Source organism: Chamaea fasciata, unplaced genomic scaffold, assembly GCF_029207755.1.
Source record: "Chamaea fasciata isolate MVZ Bird 193981 ecotype frontalis unplaced genomic scaffold, bChaFas1.0.hap1 SCAF_13, whole genome shotgun sequence".
Classification (NCBI taxonomy): domain Eukaryota; kingdom Metazoa; phylum Chordata; class Aves; order Passeriformes; family Sylviidae; genus Chamaea; species Chamaea fasciata.
Window position 1 is genome coordinate 20983280 of NW_027094098.1, and position 18320 is coordinate 21001599.

General features: G+C 49.5%; 1 protein-coding gene across 1 annotated transcript; it reads left to right on the forward strand.

Moving 5' to 3' along the window:
- The first annotated feature begins 14170 nt into the window (after positions 1-14170).
- Positions 14171-17251, forward strand: LOC136296547 (nucleolar pre-ribosomal-associated protein 1-like). Its single transcript, XM_066195691.1, has 4 exons — positions 14171-14175; positions 14427-14569; positions 15298-15437; positions 16621-17251. The coding sequence occupies exons 1-4, from the start codon at positions 14171-14173 to the stop codon at positions 16693-16695; spliced, it is 363 nt and encodes a 120-aa protein (XP_066051788.1). The 3' UTR covers positions 16696-17251.
- Positions 17252-18320: the final 1069 nt, after the last annotated feature.

Consider the following 18320-nt stretch of genomic DNA (forward strand, 5'->3'; position numbering starts at 1 on the left):
CGGCGCCGCGGGCGGCAGTCCATTGGGCCAGGCGCCTGTGCGAGCAGCGGGGGGGGGGGGACCTTAGTGAGTGCCCACAGAAAGGATGGCGGTTCGACCGGAAGTGGCTTCAGCCACAGTCAGCATGGCGGCGAGGAAGGGCGGAAGTCCTGGCACGCTGCTCGCAACCGATAATAACCGAGTGCAGCCGAACAGCCGAAAATAGCCGAGGCCTGACGAAAATCACCGACTTTAGGCCAGCAGCCGAAGTCTGTCGAGTTCAGCCGACTTTCACTGCGTCAAGCCGAACCGAACGAGCCGCGCCGAACCGAGCCGAGGGCAGTTCCCGGGCGGCCCCGGACCGGTGCCCGCGCTCACCGCCGCTTCCTCGGCCGGCGATTGGAAGGCGATGTCGGGGGTCGCTGTGCCCGGAGCGGGAGCGCTCGCTGTCGCTGCTGGAGCCGGGCGGCGGCCGGCCCGACCAGCAGCAGCAGCAGCAGCAGCGAGAGCGGCGGGGCGGACGCGGCCCCCGTGCCCGTGGCGTTCGTGTGCGCCGGCTGCGGGCGGCCCGGGGGCGGGCGGCAACACGGAGCCGGGCGTTCGATGGCGAGGAGAGCGGCCGCGTCCTGCTGCGCCACGAGTGCCGTCCCTGCCAGCGCCCCCGCGGTCCCTCCCGCCATCCCTCCTTCCCTCCCTCCCGGCCTCCCCGGACAGTGCGGCTGGGGGGCCGGTCCTGGCTGCGCACAGCCCCGGGGGAGTCGGGCGTTCCCGGGGCAGGCGCCGAGGAGGAGCCCGGTAAAGGGCCCGGAGTGCTCGTGTGCCCCGAGCGCCCCCGGAGCGTTTCTTCGGGGTGGTGTGTGCGAGCCGCTTGTGGCCTAGGGAGAGGGATTTCTCACAAGGACACGGGGGACACGAACTTTGGGGGCAGCATCTCTTCTTGGGGATGAAGACCTAGCTTACTGTAAAGGCCTCAAAAATGTGTTACAACCTGACAGGACCAAAGCTTTTACATCTCTATCAAGATAACTAAATCTCATCAGTGGATTTAGCAAAAAATATTAGCACATTTAAAATGTGGTTTCATAAATTACACCTGCAGGAAGGCAAAAAGAACTGCGGGGACAAGCCTGAAACAAAACCTGGGTTCTCTGCACCATGATCTAAACTAAAAATCTCAGTTCTGACACACACCTCTTTATTCCACAGAACAAATCCCAGACCAAAGCCCACTTCACTCGGAGAAGCTTTAAACCGGACTTTGAGCTTTAACTCACACATTATTGAAATGCAACACATTTCTAAAATGAAATGTTTTTCTTTAAATAATGCAATGAACATCTGCCTTTTACAAGGCAGTGTTGAGAAGATGCATCATTGCATCACTCCTTCTAGCACTTCTTTAAATATCCTGGTTGAAGGACACGCTGCAATTGCCACGGTGAGTCAACAGAACTGACTCAAGAAAATTTATATAGGATTTTATCTGACCAACACAAAGCCTACAGAAAAACCTCTGCATCATTGTGGTCGGTAGTGATTCATCCTCCCGCATTACTACAAACAAAGCATTTGCTCAAAGCATTTGTTTGCTTTCCTTTTACCTGGGGGAATCTGGGATGGGTGAATGCCACAGAACTTAATGGAAACTTTTAATGCAGAAAGGTCACAGGAGCAGATTATATTTCTGGGGTGAACTGGTTTGCTTTTTCATTAGACCCCCTTGTTTCTGTGGTTGGGTCAGGAGACCAAGTCTGTGGAGTTAAAGTGATGCTCAGTTCTGTCTGAACTGATTTGCAAGAAAAGACAGAAAACCAGTAGCAAGATTAAAAGGTTCTACCCCTAAGCAGCGGCTGCTTTCTGTTCACATCCAGAAAGTCATTCCTCACCCCAGTTATGCAATCACAATTACTTCATTTTTGATCTTCTGTTACAGCCACATTTCTTGAAAGCTGCCCAGAAAACGTGGCTGGGACTCAGGTAAAGAAATGGAGACTGACTGGTGAGTGAGCCGAGGAGGTGAGGTCAAGCCTGAGCTCAGAGCAGCAAGGAGAACATAAAAAGAAGGAAGGAGCACTAAAAAGGGGGTGAGTGGGTGTTCCTCAGTGTTGCCAGAGAGGAGGAGTTTGTTCCCATTTGGACAAGGGGTCAGTTCACTTTGTCAGCTGTGGGAAATTAAGGCACAGAAATTGTCAAGACAGGGAAAAGGTGAGAGAAGGAGTCGGGATAGGATGGAGAGCTAAGGTCTTTTCCCACTGGAGAAGCAAGGGGATGAGATGAGGAGCAGTGATCCTTGCTGTTGGGAAGGCACCCACAAAGTGCTTCCATCCCCAGCCAAGCCAGCTGTCCCTCAGCACCTGGGCTTTCTATAGCACCAGCACACCTACAGTGTGAAATACTGGAGAGGAGTTGGCTGGTTTTGCCAGCTCCTGGTTTCGCCTGTTTTGGGAACTAGTCCTTGAACACAGGAGAGTTGTGAAGAAATGGCTGTCATGAGGCCCTGATGTCCTGAAAAATGGCTCTTCTGACAGTGTCCTGGGAGCCCAGAGTATCCTCAGACTGGAGAACCAGCAAAACTCACAGCAGCCCCTGGAATGGAACCTGATCCAAAATGTGGAAGCTACTAGTGGTCACGGAGAAAATAAAGAAATATTTTAGGTAAGAAGTGTGTTTTGAAGATCAGGCATGAGGGGAAGAAAATTCTGTAGCTGTAAAACCACTCTCACATTCATCAAGGTCTAAGGAAAGAACTGTGGACTAAATCTTTCTTCTTCCAAACCTTCAGCTTTCAGTTTAAATTTGGGCATGACTGCTTGGATTCCACTCTGAAAAATTATTCACACAGAGGACTGCAGACCTCAGAGTGCACCTCAGCTTTCAGTAACCAATGGAACTAATAAATATAGATTCAAAGAATCATTAAGGTTGAAAAAGACCTGCAAGATCATCAAGTCCAACCTTTAAATTTCTTGTTTGTTCCTTCAAGCTGCTAGAGAAATACAGATTATGTGGATTTCATTGTGTCAACATTACTTCCAATAAGAGAAACTCAATTGAGTTGTTCTCACAGAGTTGAATTTTGAACTGCTGCTGGTGTCCTACTTCAGAACATTTTTCTTCCCTAGAAAATACCAATCCACAAAATGTTACGGCACAGTGAACAAATGTCTCTCTTAAAACAAACAAACAAACAAACAAATACACCAAGGGGGTTTTTTCCTCATAGTTAAAAGCTAGACAGATGAGAGCAAGAACCTGCGCCTCTAGGCAGTAGAAAGGATACAGACCACAAATACAAGTCAAACTTATAAATAGTAATAATAACTTTTCACTATACGCTCCTCCCTGCTCCCCTTTGCAGTACATCAAACAGATCCCATGAGGGAGCATCTTTGGGTTGTTACAAGCAAACACTGGGGGCTGGTGATGAACAAATGGGCTCTGGCCAGGGTGGAACCGCTGGCACAATTTAACACTTGCATTAAGGGAACAACAGAGATTACACGGGCAGGTGTTGGAAGCCGGCAGCAGTCTAGGAAGGAACTCTGGAAAGTTGTCAGAATGGTGGGGAGAGGGGGGGAGAGAGGAAGAGGGTTTAGGCTGTTGGGGTGGAGGCCTCACTGCACTTGGCAGCTGCAAGGCGCTTTAAACAGGCCAGGTTTGTGGCCATGTATACTCAGCAGAGTTCAGGAAAATTGAGTTGCTGTTCCTGCCGAGGGAGAGAGCAAATAAGGAAAATCAGCAACTCCACAAACTCCTCTCGAAGCCGCTGTTATGGAGCTTGTAATTCTTTAACAGTGCTAAACAGCCTGGGGATGGCAGTGCAGGGCTCTGTCTCACCTCTGGCAGCTCCTGGTCCACAGCACCTGGTTTTGAAGCAGCTGAACACTTCTCCCTATGCTCTGGATGCATTGTTTAAAAAGGTTATGGTAACATTTTTGGTCTTTTCTGTCATTCTGGATTAGATCTCCAATTTAAAATGTGAGCAGATTTTGTTCAGGCCTGGGAACTTCCCAGTCTGCTGGGAATTCTGGAATCTGCTGTCCTTCTCTATGTCTTATTTACTGATACCTCTGCATGTCATGTTTAATACTGATCTCAGGTGTGAGAACTTTTTTTCTCTGGTCATTCTACCTATTTAGAAAGCTCAGTGCACAAGGAATACTGAAGACAGCTGTGCTTCTGAAATTAATCTCGGATAACCTTATCTAAATAACATCATCTGAAAAATGAACAGACTTTTGTGAGAGGAACTTTCCTACATAAAGGGATAATTTTTAACTCAGTGGCTAGTTGAAAGGGACAGTTTGAACATTTGTTTTATGTTATTGTGGAGAACCACCGTGTGATTCCAAAACTAACATCCCAAACCAGCAGTTAAGTAAAAAAACCAAAGAATGAGACAGCAAGCATTTAAAAGCCTTTTACATGTGAAAGGAATTTAAGATGAGAAATGTAGCTTATCCAAGCACATAATTCTGGTCTTTATATTTCGTGGCTGCTTGCTTAGAAATTTTCATGCTTCTGGAGCTGGACACAATTTTTAAAATTACAAACTGTATTTTTCTCTTACTGAGGAAATATTTTCTACAGAACCATGACCAGCATTTTGAACTGTATCAACACAAACAAAATGCATAACAACACGTTTTGGTTATTAATTATATATTAACTTTGTTCCAGTGCACTCGACTGACTTTTGGGAAGTTCTGCTCGGTTCAATACGGGTCAGGTTTGCTTTCTGCCCTAGAGGCAGTTCCTTAAGCTGCCAGCTGCCAGGAATATGCTGTGCTCCCTGTGACACATAGAAACAGCTCTTCTAAATAACTTTCTAACAGCAGTGGGATGTCCTGGTGCACTAGAAAAGGTTAAAGAGTGCAGTTTTCACAAACAAAGAATAGAGATTTCTTCTCATCCTGTTGGAAACAAGGATACTTTCCCAGTTCCTGCAGTCACTTCACTATGCAGTGATGCAGCACCTTCCTAGGGATCACGTCTGTGATTTCTGGGCGACAGCTGGTGCCTCAGCTCCCTGGGCAGAGACTCCCCTCATCCCGGTGCTACGAGGCTTCCCTCCCAGCAGAGAGAAGTGCAGCACTTGTCCGCTCCCCAGTGCCCGACTCCAAGTCTCCAGGAGAAAGTGGGAACCTTTCCAGGGACTTCCACGCACTTTTGGTCAGGGCCTGGCCGATCCACGCCCAGCGTTCCCACCGCGCAGCGACCGCTCGGCTTCTCGTGTCCCTTCCCACCCGGCCCCTCTGGAAGCCCTCAACCCTCTCCTCCTTCCTGCCTTCGCGGCGCATTGGAGCCGCGCTCCCCGGGGTGCAGGCCCGGGACACGGCCCCGCAGAGGGGGAACGAACACGGAGCGCTCCGGCCGGGAGCCCGCGGCCCCTGCCCTGGATGTGGCGGGTCCCCCCGGGGCATTGCGGGGGGCTGACAGCCCTCGCCAGACCCTGCCCGCGCCGCGTCCGCCTCCGCCCGGCCCCTCGGAGCCCCGCAGCCCCCCGCACCCGGGAGCCCGTCACTCGGTGCCCGCCCCGTACCTGAGAAGTCGGCGAGCGCCGCGACCTCCGCCCCGCACACAAGGACCGCGCAGGACAGGAGGCGGAGGAGCCCCCCGGGCTCTGCCTGTGCGCGGCGTGGGCGCTGCCCCGCATCCCCGTCCCTCATGGTGCGGGAGAGGGCGGCTCGGGGCGGGCGGCAGCCCCGCCGCTTCACATGGTGCGGCCGGTCCCGGCTGGCGCGCTCGGGGCTGCCCTTGCCCCGCGGGCGGAGGAGGAGAAGGGGCAGAGGGAGGGCGAGGGCGGAGCAGCCCTGCCAGCGGCCGCGGCGGGAGCGGGTCCGGCGGGCGCGGGCGCTCGGGACGCGGGGGCGGCGGGGAGGGGACGGGAAGGGACGCGGGCTCCCGGCGGCGCCGTGCCGGGCACTGCCCTCCGCGCACATCGCGCAGCCGGGCTGACTCAGAGCCGGCTGCACCTCGCCCGCCCTCCCCGGCTCTCCCCACCCCTCTCCGAGCAGTTCGCGCCTCCCTCTGCTCTAGAGGCTCCATCTCACCGTCTCGCCCATCGTTCTCGCCTGGCAATGGTTGGAGGACTGTCACGGACTTGCACACACCGCGACTCGTGACCGCGTTTCCCCGCTTGTGTTTTTCCCGAGGCAGGTGCGAGGTGCTCCCCATCACTCCCCGTCCCCCGCAGCCCAACTTCCCTGCCTTGCCTGCTCCAGGCGCCCTCGGCCCTCGTGCCAGACCCTGCCAAGTCTGCCGCTGCAGCCCTTACACCTCGGCTCACGGGTCTCTGAGGGGACCCAGCTGGGACCTACGCCTGGCAGGATCTCTGGGTGAGGGATTTCAGTGGGCAAACAGCACTGACTCTTCCAGGCTGCGAAAGGACCTTCTCTCTTTCCTCACACCGGTGGCACCTCCTTACCTCATCCCCGCAGCGTTCCGACTCCAGCGGGTCTTGAGTTTGAAGTGTGTAGGCTTGGCTTAAAACCTTCACTGCAAAGTGGGGAAACATCTTGAAGTTACTATGAGAGAGTTCAAGTTGTTCCCTGTAACCTTTTGTGATACAGAAAAGTGAACCGGTGAGAAGTTCCAACAAATTTTCATTACTACCTGCTAAACTACCTTCAAATGTCATTTGGTGCTTCTTTTAAGGTATGAGGGACTCAAGGGGATAAATCAGGACACTCATTTCCCAGTTCCTGTAAGAGCTGTCCTCAGGAAAGAGAGCTTAGAACCAACTCTGGAAATGGGGAGTGAAAGCATCTTTTCTTCCTGGGGCTGTGCTGCGGTATACAGCGGGTAAACATGAATATCCAACTGTTTACATCCTGCTATGCATGTTCACACTGATCTTTCTCCTGAGGAAAAAAAAAAAAAAAAAAAAGACAAAACCCCATGAGTGAGTAAGTGAAAGATGATGGAACCAAACTAATTGTGTTAAAACTATTCCTCTCCTCCTGTTCCAACTGAAGCTGGAATGCATCCAGATTTGAATTTCCAAAGTCTGGCCCCTCTTTTCAGAGGTTACACTGAACTTTGACCAACTTGGTCTTCATGTTAGAATCTGAACCCACTTTTATTCCTCACCTTGTCCCTCTTAACACCCAGAAAAACAACGGGGTATCACATATATCAGACTATACCTCCGTAGTCTTGGGCAGATAAGAGCAAAACAGGTTTCACATGAACCTGTCTGAGGTCAGGGACGTTCAATCAAGTGTTACTGAACTCAGATAAATGGGATCAAAGATTCCCAAATAACAGTATAAAATCACTCTGAAACATCTGCAACTGCAAACACAGATGGGCAGAGAAAACAGTAGGTCTGCAGGTGAAACCCTTGCCTCAGATAAGGACAGTGTTTGCCTTTGAACTCAGCCAGTTACCCTCTGCCTTCCACCTGGGGAACTGGAAGGAGACTTGTGGTTGTCTCCCCCTACTCTCCTCCTTTTTCCCCTGGACCTTGCCTTCAGGGTGATCATTCAGTTGGACACTTCCTGCACTTGCTGTCTCAGGTCAGTCCCACCAAAGGCAGAAATGAATGCCGGGGTGTGGGAATACGCAAGACAGAGAGGAAGACATCTCTAATTAGCACAGCTGGTTTGATAACCAGGATGCCATGGCAGGGACAAACAGAATTTTGAGATTATGAGAAAATGGGATTAAACCTGCTTAGGGGAAGAGGACGTGCTGTATCACATCTCAGCATCCCACATGACAACACAAAGTGACTCTGCAAGGCAAAGACTTAATTTTAACAGGTCTCATTGATACTAGGCAAGCCTGATTGTTATCTCAAAAAGCCATTGCCTAATGATTGGCCGTTAATGCCCGTCTCCCAGGCTCTTTCAGGGGTGGGTGGAAATAGTCAAAGCCTGCAAAGGACACTTAATGCAAATTGCTGCAGTCAAACCTTTTCTACTGTCTGTCCCCCGGTTTTGTGGGGGAAGATTCTCTTAACACAGCGGGGTTTTAAAATTCAAACAAATTTTGTGGGCGGTCATTGAAGCGCAATCAATGCTGAAGACATAGACAGCATCCAAAATCACTGGGAAGTATCCCATTCTTGTGCTTGAAAGGCTTTGAATCAGAAGGTCTGCCAGGGCTGTTGCCTGATGAGTATTTGTGAATCTTCCCAGTGAGATAACGTAACTTTTTCTAGCCTGGTGATGCTGAAAGCAAAAGACCATCCCAAAGCGCAGGAATGAGCCTGGCATGCTTTTGGCAGTGTGCAAGTATAACCCGAAGGCAAAGGCAGTTTCCAAGTGGAATGACTGAACTGGGAGAGGTTTGAAATGCAGGTAACCTCCAGGGAGGTGAAGCGGGGAGGGCTGAAGGACAGCACAGCGCAAGAGGCAGCTGGGTGCTCCGGCTTGTACACATCTTCCAGGGAAGCCTTCCTGTGGAGAAGGAAAACTCACGGACACTGTGGCTGACAGGAACTGAAGACATGCTTTCAGTAGAATGGCACTGAGATATATGTATACACTTTCTTTTTCTTTTCCCGCTGAATGGGGGCTACTTTGCTATTCAACATTAACCTAAAAACCATGTACCCTAAAATATAAAAAGTATTTTTGCGAATCTCTGCTATCCCCCGTGATGGGTAGTGTGTGAATAGAAAACTTGGAGACAGTGGCATAAAACACAAAGGCAGGAAGGGAGCAAGTGTTTATCATGATGTGCAGAATGCACCTCTTTGCTACAGCCTTGAAAGCTGCTTCTACAAGCTGGCAATATTCAGTTGCTGGAAGACAATATAACTAATCCAGACATGTTCAGCATGTAGAATTACAGAATCTCAGCCTTGTCCTTCCGTCACGAGCAACAGGAATTGGATTCATTTTTTCCCCAAAGAAAAAAATCACTTGAAAGTCTAGAAGTTAGAATCCAAGAAAGATATCACATCTGCTTCAGTGAGTTTCTCTCTTTTGAACTTGGGGAGGAATTATTTTACTGTGCCAGAAATGCAGGAATTGTGTTGTTACATGGAAGCTTTAAAAAAGCAAAGACAAAATTTGAGCACTTCACTTCTTTTTCTCCTTGATATTCATTTTCCCCTGAATTTCAGCCAAACTGCCAATTCAAAACTCATATCATTGCTTAGTGTATGGAAATTCCGATAAAATTAGTGTGTCAGTTAAGAAGAAAACAATGTGAAATAAAGAAAGTGAATATGAAAATAGTAATTTGAAATAAAATAGTTCAGTTAGATGGCCTAAAATCTTCTATTAGTGAAAAAAAATCACTAGATCTAATGTAGAAGAACAAGAGTTGTCAGAAGAATATCTCAGAAATACTTTTTCTCACACACACACACACACACACACACACACACACACTCACACACACACACACACGCACACTCTCACTCGTCTGTGTGTGTGTACACTTCTCCCCATCCTACTGCTGCTTCTTCCTGCTTTCTCCCCTGTAATTTTTTAAGAGCTGGTATTTGTCATTTTCATTCTGTTCTCCCAGAATAAAATTTCCAAGAAGTTCCCTAATGTTCTTTTTGGCTTTTGAGGATTAAAACAAAACAAAACAAAACATTAAGAGCAAAACCCCAGGCCTTTCCCACGTTTTTAAAAGCTTTATATTCCTGCATTCTGACAGAGACAGAATCCACAGGACAGTTCAAACAAGTGGGCTGTTATCCTCTCTCTGTTTCTATGGAAATGAGTGTCAGACCACTTAAAACAAAGCACATACCTTACAGTAATCACTGCATTTTGATTATTTAAAATAACAGAGCGCATTTTCCCCAATCCAACCTCTATTTCTATGGACACAAACTGAAAATCGTTGTAGAGAAGCCTGTTCCATAGTTTTTTCCAATTCTGAATGTGTTTTGGATGCTGTAAGTTCTCACAAGGCGCTATGGATGATACGATCTAACAAGAGCTTCAAGTGTGCTGTAATTTGAACTGGAGAGGACCAATTCTGTGAGCCAGAGTAAGGAAACATTCTTGTGTGTGTAAATAGAAATTGGAATGAATACTGAGTGAAGTACTCCATCCAGCAGGTTTAGAAGGAGGGGAATGATTTGCTGTTTCCTGCTATTTTTTGACTTGCTTCAGAGAGAGCGAATTCAGCTAAGCAAGTTCTGAGTTTGGTGACCATGAGCTGCTCCTTGGCCAAACTAGTCAAAACACCATAGAGACCCCCACCACTTCACGAGACAGAAGATGTGACCCATGAAGTTTGCAAAGCCAGTCTCCTCACGTTTCATTTGGAATGAAACCTCACTCCATTTCCTCAGGAGAGGCAGCAGAAAGTCCCCGCTCCCCACCCCCCTGAATGCTGCCAGTCTTGCTGGCACTTCTCCTGTACGCAGATTATTTTTTCTAGCAGTGCACCTGGCACTTGTATAGACATGAAGTGAGAGGCATGTCCCATCTCAGAGAGCTTACTGCTGCAAACAAGAGAAAACATGACCTGAGGTGGAGGCAGAACAAATGCACCAAGGAAAAAGTCCTGGCTTTGTTGCTCTTGCCCTGTTAAAGCACCCAAATTGTCCCTGGTCACTTCCCGACATGATGTTTCAAAGACACACTGGGAAAGACTGTGTGTCCTGCCCCTCAGTTAGGAAGGACATTAGGCCACAGTTACTGGGTGGAGCACGGTCAGGGAAATCACCCTCTTTGTCAAAGTGCTTTACTACGGTTTTATGAGCCTGCCTCTGATGGGTCGTTATCATGACACTGTTCCCCTTCCGTAAGTATTTAAGACAAGATTTTCCAAAATGACCAATGACTACGTACTTGAAATTCAAGACAGAAGCTTTTCAAAGCCACAGAATCAATGTCAAAACACTGAAAAAACTGTGGCTTTTCCAAGAGCCTTGAAAAAATCGGGCTTCCAGATGTCTCAAGTTAGGTATGCAAAGGCATGCAAAACTGGTGGTGTTTCAGAAAAGAATAGCCCGTATCAATATCTAATCAGTGAGAGTTAATAGTTTTGAGATCCAGACCTCAGGCTAATTCGACCTGAGCACAGTGAAATTAGAAGCATATAACAAAAATTTAAAATGATATTGCAGTGCTTGTAAGTGCCTGCTTTTCCCATCAAGACTGTAAGGGCTCCCTGGTAAATTCTGTGACTCAGTGACTTTGTCAAACTCAGACTGGATGATGCTTGAAGATTATTCCATGTGTATAAGGTGGGAAGGATTTCAGTACACAGAAATACCCGAGAATCGCAGTAGATACTCAGAGGTGCTCTCAGCAAATGCCTCCTCTGGCTATGCACAGCCTGCTCATTGACACTTTTCTGTCCTCTTCCCTTTTTTTCTGGTCTTTCCACCCATCTTCAGCACCTGGGCATGCAGCCCAGTTCCAGAGTCTCACCATGCTCTTACTCAAACCCCTGATGCTCATAATGCCTGGTCAGCAGATCCTCCCATATCGACAGGCTCTAATATTCCTCGTGGGAGGAAGATAAATTGCCATTAGTCAGGCTTAAAATGCACTCCTTGCACTCCAGCTGAAATAACTACGGGATTGAAGGAGGAGGAAGAAGAGGAGGAGAGATGATTTTGTTTTACAGCATCTAGAGTAAAAAAAGTTGTGGTTTTACCTCAGCCTTGCCAGCCCACTCATCTCCTGGGTCCATACACGGAACTTGCACATACCCTGGACTCCTCAATGCCGAACTCCTGGAATTCAAGCTCTGCAATGACTGTGTCCAAGTGTGTGAGCTAGCACTGGGCTGATCCCAGCAAGGATCATGGAGGTGCAGGGCACAGGGCATTTGGACATGTGATGACAAAGAAGAGATAGTGTTGGGAGCATTCCCTTCTTGGGAGGCCGTGCCGAGGAGGTGGTCCTGTCAGCCCATCCCTGGGCAGCGTCACCCTCTCTCCTTCTGTCATCCCATGCCTCAGGGTGCCAAAGGCTGGAAAGCAGGAAGATTTGACAAAGAGCTCTATATCACACTTGAAATTTGGGGAAAAACTGAAGGAAACTTTTCTGTGTAATAGTTGTGTAAACTGAGAGCGAACACTGAGAGCTACAGTTTTAAGGTGAGATTTTGGATTAAATGTATTCCCTCTGAATGCTTTCTATACTTAATTTATACATAAAAAGAAACATTTATTTTAAGACACTAATGCGTTTCTTACCAAAGGAGTGAAGGGTGGGAGATTGCAACTCACAGATGAAGTGAAGTGAAACCACCACAGGGGTTACTGTAACTGTAAGTGGGGTATCCCAACAGCAGGACAGGTTTGGGCTGGGATTAGCATGGGCTGTATAGCTGGGGTCATGCAAAGGTCTGTCTGCAGCCCTTCTCATAGTCCCTCATCTGCAGGGAGAGGCTGTAGGCCTGGAGATCAGGCTGAGTTTGGGAAGGGTCAGGAGGACACGGTTACGGAGTGATGTAAATGCGTATCAAGAGACTTGAGGGGTGGCAGTGTCAGCTAGAGAACAGCAAGGATCCATGGCTAACGGCTGGAGATAGGGGCTGCCTGAGGAGGACAGGAGTGCTTAAGGCTGAAATCAGAAGAGAAACCTCGGTGAAGATTTTGTGTTAGAAATGGTCTCATCTGCCAAATCAGATATTTGTCTTCAGGATTGCACGAGTAAGGAATCCCACAGCAAAGAAAAAGGTTCAGGTTTGGGAGCAAAGGCAAGTTGGGCAGGACTGCGGGGCTGGGGCTTAGCTGTTTACCTTCTGTTCAGGACAGTAAAGGCCTCAGAGGACGTAACTGAGGCAGGAAAGGGTCGCTTGGCTCAGTTAGTCTTGTATCTAGAACTGTTCCTTGAACAAGGGGGGGAGCTGAGGTTCATGCAAGGGACCAGGAATTGCTTTTTAGCCTTGAAAATGCCAGAGGGGTGTGTGTAACTTGGATATGATGATAAGTTCATCTGGCAAGAATCACAGAATATTCTGATTTACTGAAAAACCGGGCAGCTCAGAAGTTACTACTCGACTCATTGCTGCTCCCATCTGTTGCACATGTAAGCACAGCAGAACAGATGATTTTTTTCTGAGCCTGAGGTCTTCGACTGACCCTCCGTAAATGCGTCTTGCCAAAAAGCAGACTTGGGGGAGGAAAGTTGTCAGATATAATAGAGAAAGAAAAGGACACAGGCTTCAAAGTCCACTCCAACAGAACATGGAAGTGACCTGGCTGGAAATGAAACCCGTAGTCTGCTTCCCCAGCCTCCTGGAAGCCTCTAACAGCTCCACAGGCAGTGAGGGGAGAGAATAATTTAACTTCAAGTTGAAATAAAAAAATTTTCAGTAGCATTCTGCAGTACTTTTAAAATACCAGAACCATGAAATATGGTGTGATGATAACTATCAGGCTTGTAAGCCTGGTAACTAGGACTTTCACCTTGAAGATCTCAGTATGGGTACTTTAAGCCTTTTAAAACAGAGTTAAATCAAATTTTTTTTTCCCTAGTTCTGCTAGCACTAGCCTTTCTTTTCACCCCCTCAAAAACAGAGCAACTCCCTCTTGAGAATGTTATTTACTTTCCATATTATGTGCTTACCAATTTCTGGAATTGCCAGTGTATTTGGATACCTGCATAAATTTAAGTTTCAAGAAAACTGTAAGGCTGAAACAAAAGAGAGAGACTGCTGCAGATGGGATACTGGGAAGGAATTCTCATCTGTGAGGGTGCCGAGGCCCTGGCACAGGGCCCAGAGAAGCTGTGGCTGCCCCGGATCCCTGTGGCCTGACTGAACTAGAGGTAAAGCCGCCTGGGTGTCCTGCCCACGGCAGGGGGTGGGAAGGGATGGTGGAACGAGATTGAGGTGAATGTTTTGAGATTAATTCGTGGGGTTTTTAATAATATACTTTATAAGCCTGTGTAGTAGATATTTTAGAGTTAGTTTGTGTTTTACTGGATAACATCACTTTCTTAAGTGTAAAGGAATGCGGGGTTCCTGGAAGACATTCCTCTGCCGAGAGGGAAGATAATCACCCATCGCGGAGAGAAAGGAGGGTGTGACCCCTGGCTGATGGAGCTGAGCACCGCCATCAGCCACCGTCGGCCGAGTGCTCAGCGCCCCACAGCCATCATCCCGACTGTCGTCAAGGACATACATCTCAATACCCGGTTCCAGCAAACCCGGACAAAAGCTTCTGTCTCCCCGGAAAAAACTATTCACCTGACTTGCAACCGTAAAAGACCCTAGATGAATATGAATCAAGAATCATACACACAAAGAACCCATGACGTAATCGGTTGCCCAAGCCCAAAAACTGTATAAAAACGGGCTCTGCACACTCTGAATTTGTGAACCGGAGGGGGACTCTGTGCCGTTCCATGGTAACTATTTTTAACTCTTTTTGCTCACCTGAGCACCGGTCGCTGGGCAGGCCCGACAACTCGGCCGGGGCGGGACCGCAGGAGCAGCACCCTGCCCGGGCCGCGATATCTCCGGTCCGCTGCCGCTCCCGCTCCACCCGCCCCTGCCTGCGGGAGCAGCGGCGATTCCGGGGTGCCGCCGTGCCGGCTCCGAACCGGGCATGGCCGGGAAGCGGTGCGGGGAGCCTGCGGCCCGCGGGACGAGGGGTTCGATGGCGCCCGCCTCACGGCGCTGCTGCGGGACCCCGCGGCCGCCGCCAAAGGTGAGGGGCTCTGCGTGGCGGGAAAGGCGCGCCCTGAGGCGGCCGCGCTGGGCGGAGGGGGCCACGCCGTCCCGGGGCTGAGGGGGCCGCGCCGTCCCGGGCGGAGGCGGCCGCGCCGCGCCGTCCCGGGCGGAGGCGGCCGCGCCGCGCCGTCCCGGGCGGAGGCGGCCGCGCCGTCCCGGGCGGAGGCGGCCGCGCTGGGCAGAGGCGGCCGCGCCGTCCCGGGCTGGGGCGGCCGCGCCGTCCCGGGCTGAGGGGGCCGCGCCGCGCCGTCTCGGGCTGAGGCGGCCGCGCCGTCCCGGGCTGAGGCGGCCGCGCCGCGCCGTCCCGGGCGGAGGGGGCCGCGCGGCGCCGTCCCGGGCGGAGGGGGCCGCGCCGCGCCGTCCCGGGCGGAGGCGGCCGCGCCGCGCCGTCCCGGGCGGAGGCGGCCGCGCCGTCCCGGGCGGAGGCGGCCGTCCCGTCCCGGGCGGAGGCGGCCGCGCCGTCCCGGGCGGAGGCGGCCGTCCCGTCCCGGGCGGAGGCGGCCGTCCCGTCCCCGGCGGAGGCGGCCGCGCCGTCCCCGGCGGAGGCGGCTGTCCCGGGGCACGTCGCAGGGGGTGGGTGGCACCGGTGCTGCTGCTGGCGGGGCTGGCGCACATGGCACCGCTCGGCCCCTCAGGGTCGCGGCCGGGCCGGAGCGGGCCCTGCACGGGGCGCCGGTGCCCCGGGTTGACGCTGCGCCTTTGCAGGGCTGGAGACGTTCGTGTCCGTCGCCAGGACGCTGCCATCGGCCCAAGTGTACGATGTCGTGGAGAGATCCGTGAAAATTTCCATGGAGTGTGCTGAGATATTCAAGCTTCTCGATGGAGAAAGGAAGCCGGAAAGTGAAGTAAGTTGGACAGGGGGCTTGTAATTCAGGGACTGGCGGCTGCAGTCCCAACAATCCCACCCTGGAGAAGAAGCGACAAAAGGTTGCCAGAAAATGGTCACAGTGGCCAAGACTGCCAGAGCTCCAGGAAGGTTTGGGCAGCGCTGTCAGGCGTGGGACTGTTGGGGTGGCTGTGCAGGACCAGGAGTTGGACTGGATGATCCTTGTGGGTCCAGCTCAAGATACTCTGTGGTTCTGTGAATAAATGCTTTGTGGTGTAGATAACTCTGATAATTGATTATGGCTTTGGTTTGGTTTTTTTCTTTTTTTTCTGGAAGTAGCAGTGGCAGAAGCACCTACCGAGTGGGAGATGCTCTTTTCAGTTCATAGATGTTCCTGGATTTAATGACACACACAGCCAATCGTCCCGTCCAAATCAAGCTGTTAAGGTTCTTTAAATGTTATCAAAAGATCTTTTAGGAAATAAGGGGATCAATAAAAGCAGTTAAGTAAGCAAAACAATAGTCTGGTGAAAGTAAATGTTCTTAGGTATCTCCCTGATATATCAGTATTTCTAGGAAGCCGCTGGTAAAGTTGACCTCATTTTTCTTATTTTAGCTGGACACAATTTATCCTCATCAGAATATGACGAATGAACACAGAGTTCAATAATTTTTCACTCTGAATGCTGGTGCAGCATTGCTGACTGCTTACAACATAGTACTGTATTGTGTGGCTTTTTAACCATCGCCTGCTATTCTTTGTCTTCCAGTATCATTTTTATCTGTGTCGTGTTCAGTGACAGCCTTTCCTCAATATCCCTTTGCTCACCGGGGCTGGTGTTTGTAATGGGCGCAGCCCAGTGCTGTGTGGTTTCTGGATTCCTCTGCAGGGAAATAATTGCAAGACCGGAACAGCCCCAGTGTTTTTCTCGGGGACATTTTGTTTTTCGTCGTCCACTTAGGAGCAGCCGTCTCTTAAAGCAATGATTCCTTGAAACTACATGCTCTCCAAAGTGATCTTTTCCGAGAGGAAGCATTAATTTGGGAGAGAATCTAAAAGTTAATGTCCCTTTCGTGTGTGGAAGCTTTCCTCTTGGGGTGGGGTTACCCTTTATTGATGGTGGTTATTACTATTTGCTCAGCTAATAATTTCAAGTCTTACCTGATATTGTCAGATACTAACATACTTTTTTATCCGGCAGATGCTGTTAGTCTTTCAAGCCCTAGAAGCCATTTTACTGAGGACAGCCAGCAACCGCTCACATTTGTGGGAATGAACATCGTCAGAAAGTTGATTCATTCCTATATGAGACTGGTCTATGCTGCTTTGTATTCTGAAAATCACAAGTAAGTCTTCTTGGTGCTCTGCTGGAGAATCTCTGTCAGTTGATCTGGAGGGACTGTACGGGACGTTTCAAAATTCATCTTGAGTTATTGCTAATAATCCACCTTTATTTAATAATCCTTTTCCACTTGTCATAAAATAATTGCCTGTGGAAGTCTTTGCAAAGTGAAAGCTCTGATGCATCATACAATCCAGTGCTGTAGGATAATTTCCTGAAGGTGTAGTTTTCATCGGTTGGGCCTGCCCTGGTGAGAGCTAACACTGGTGGTACCTTGAGTCCTCTTACTTTATTGCTGCTTGATTTGTGGGGTGGAATGTACTGCGTGGAACAGGGCTGGGCAGTCTTCCTGTGACAGCAAAAAGAGCTGCTCTTGAGTTCTTTGTTTTCCTGTATTTTTTTTGGAGTCAGGTTGCCATGTTTATAATAGATTTTTCTCTTTCAGACTGGCTTTTTCTGTAATTTTTTCAGTCTCCTAAAACTGAGGTCATTTTAGGTTGCTCAGTAACTGTTGTTATTTAGTCCAGACCAAACAATTTCTCATGCTCCTGTGGATGGGGAAAAAAGTTGCAAATGCCAGAGACATTTCAGTACAGACCTGGGAGGAAGAGGGAAGCAGAGAAAAAATCAGACTGAAATTGACTTGGCCGAGGCAAATGACTCATCTTTCAGTCTTTGAGCAGAACTGGAAAACCTTTTCTCTGCTTGCCTAGTTCATAGGCACAGCTGTGCTTCCTGAGCTGTGCAGTTGATCTTATTGCAGCAGGCTTTTTAACCTGACAAAGAATCTCAAATGTGTAAACTGGAAACAAATTTTGAGGCTGTGCAAGATGTGCACTTCTGATGAAATGTTTAAAGATTGCAGGTTCTGGAGGAATCCTTCTAGAACCTGCACAGAGGGGGCTGCAGATTTCTGGTGGGAGATGCTCTGCATTTTCTGTGCAACCTCTTTGCTGTGCAGAGGGATTTTCTTTATTGCATGTCTAGATGGGATCTCTGCTTGAACCACACGACTTTTTACAGATTGTCCATGACAGATGCACGATGGACAGGTTACAAATGTGTTCATGGTAGTGGCTGTTCAGATGATGGAGGTCTGCTGTCCTCTTATGTATTCCTGTTGAAATAAATGGCAGACCTCTATGAATTTAGGAGTTCATAGAATCATAATTAAGGCTTGCGTAGTCCAGCCCCACTGCCATGAACAGGTAATCTTAGAGTTGTTCGTTTTGACACTTTCACCCTTTTAAACTACTTGATAAAGGGAATATCCAGCCTCACCTTATGGCCTAATTTTGGGGAAGAATATGAAAAGGCATTTCCTTCTCCCTTCCTCCCTCACCCCTCTTTCCCAGCTGCTGTTATTACTACCTAAAATAATTGCTTTGATTATTTAACTTCCCTTCTGTTTTCTCTTGAAGTTTTAATCTGTTGGTTTGGTGATTAGTATAACCATGATCCTGGAAATAACCTGCAGGTTTTCCCTCTGCTTTGTCTTTTTAGGATGAGCCAGGGGTGCCTTACACTGCTGTCAGCAATGGTGGCTCAGGGCCCGGGTT

What these genes read in the sequence shown, in the direction of transcription:
- LOC136296547 (XM_066195691.1), top strand. An exon ending in CCCCGCGGCCGCCGCCAAAG is followed by an intron (nt 14,570 to 15,297) that starts GTGAGGGGCTCT and finishes GCGCCTTTGCAG; the next exon opens with GGCTGGAGACGTTCGTGTCC. An exon ending in AAAGGAAGCCGGAAAGTGAA is followed by an intron (nt 15,438 to 16,620) that starts GTAAGTTGGACA and finishes TTTATCCGGCAG; the next exon opens with ATGCTGTTAGTCTTTCAAGC.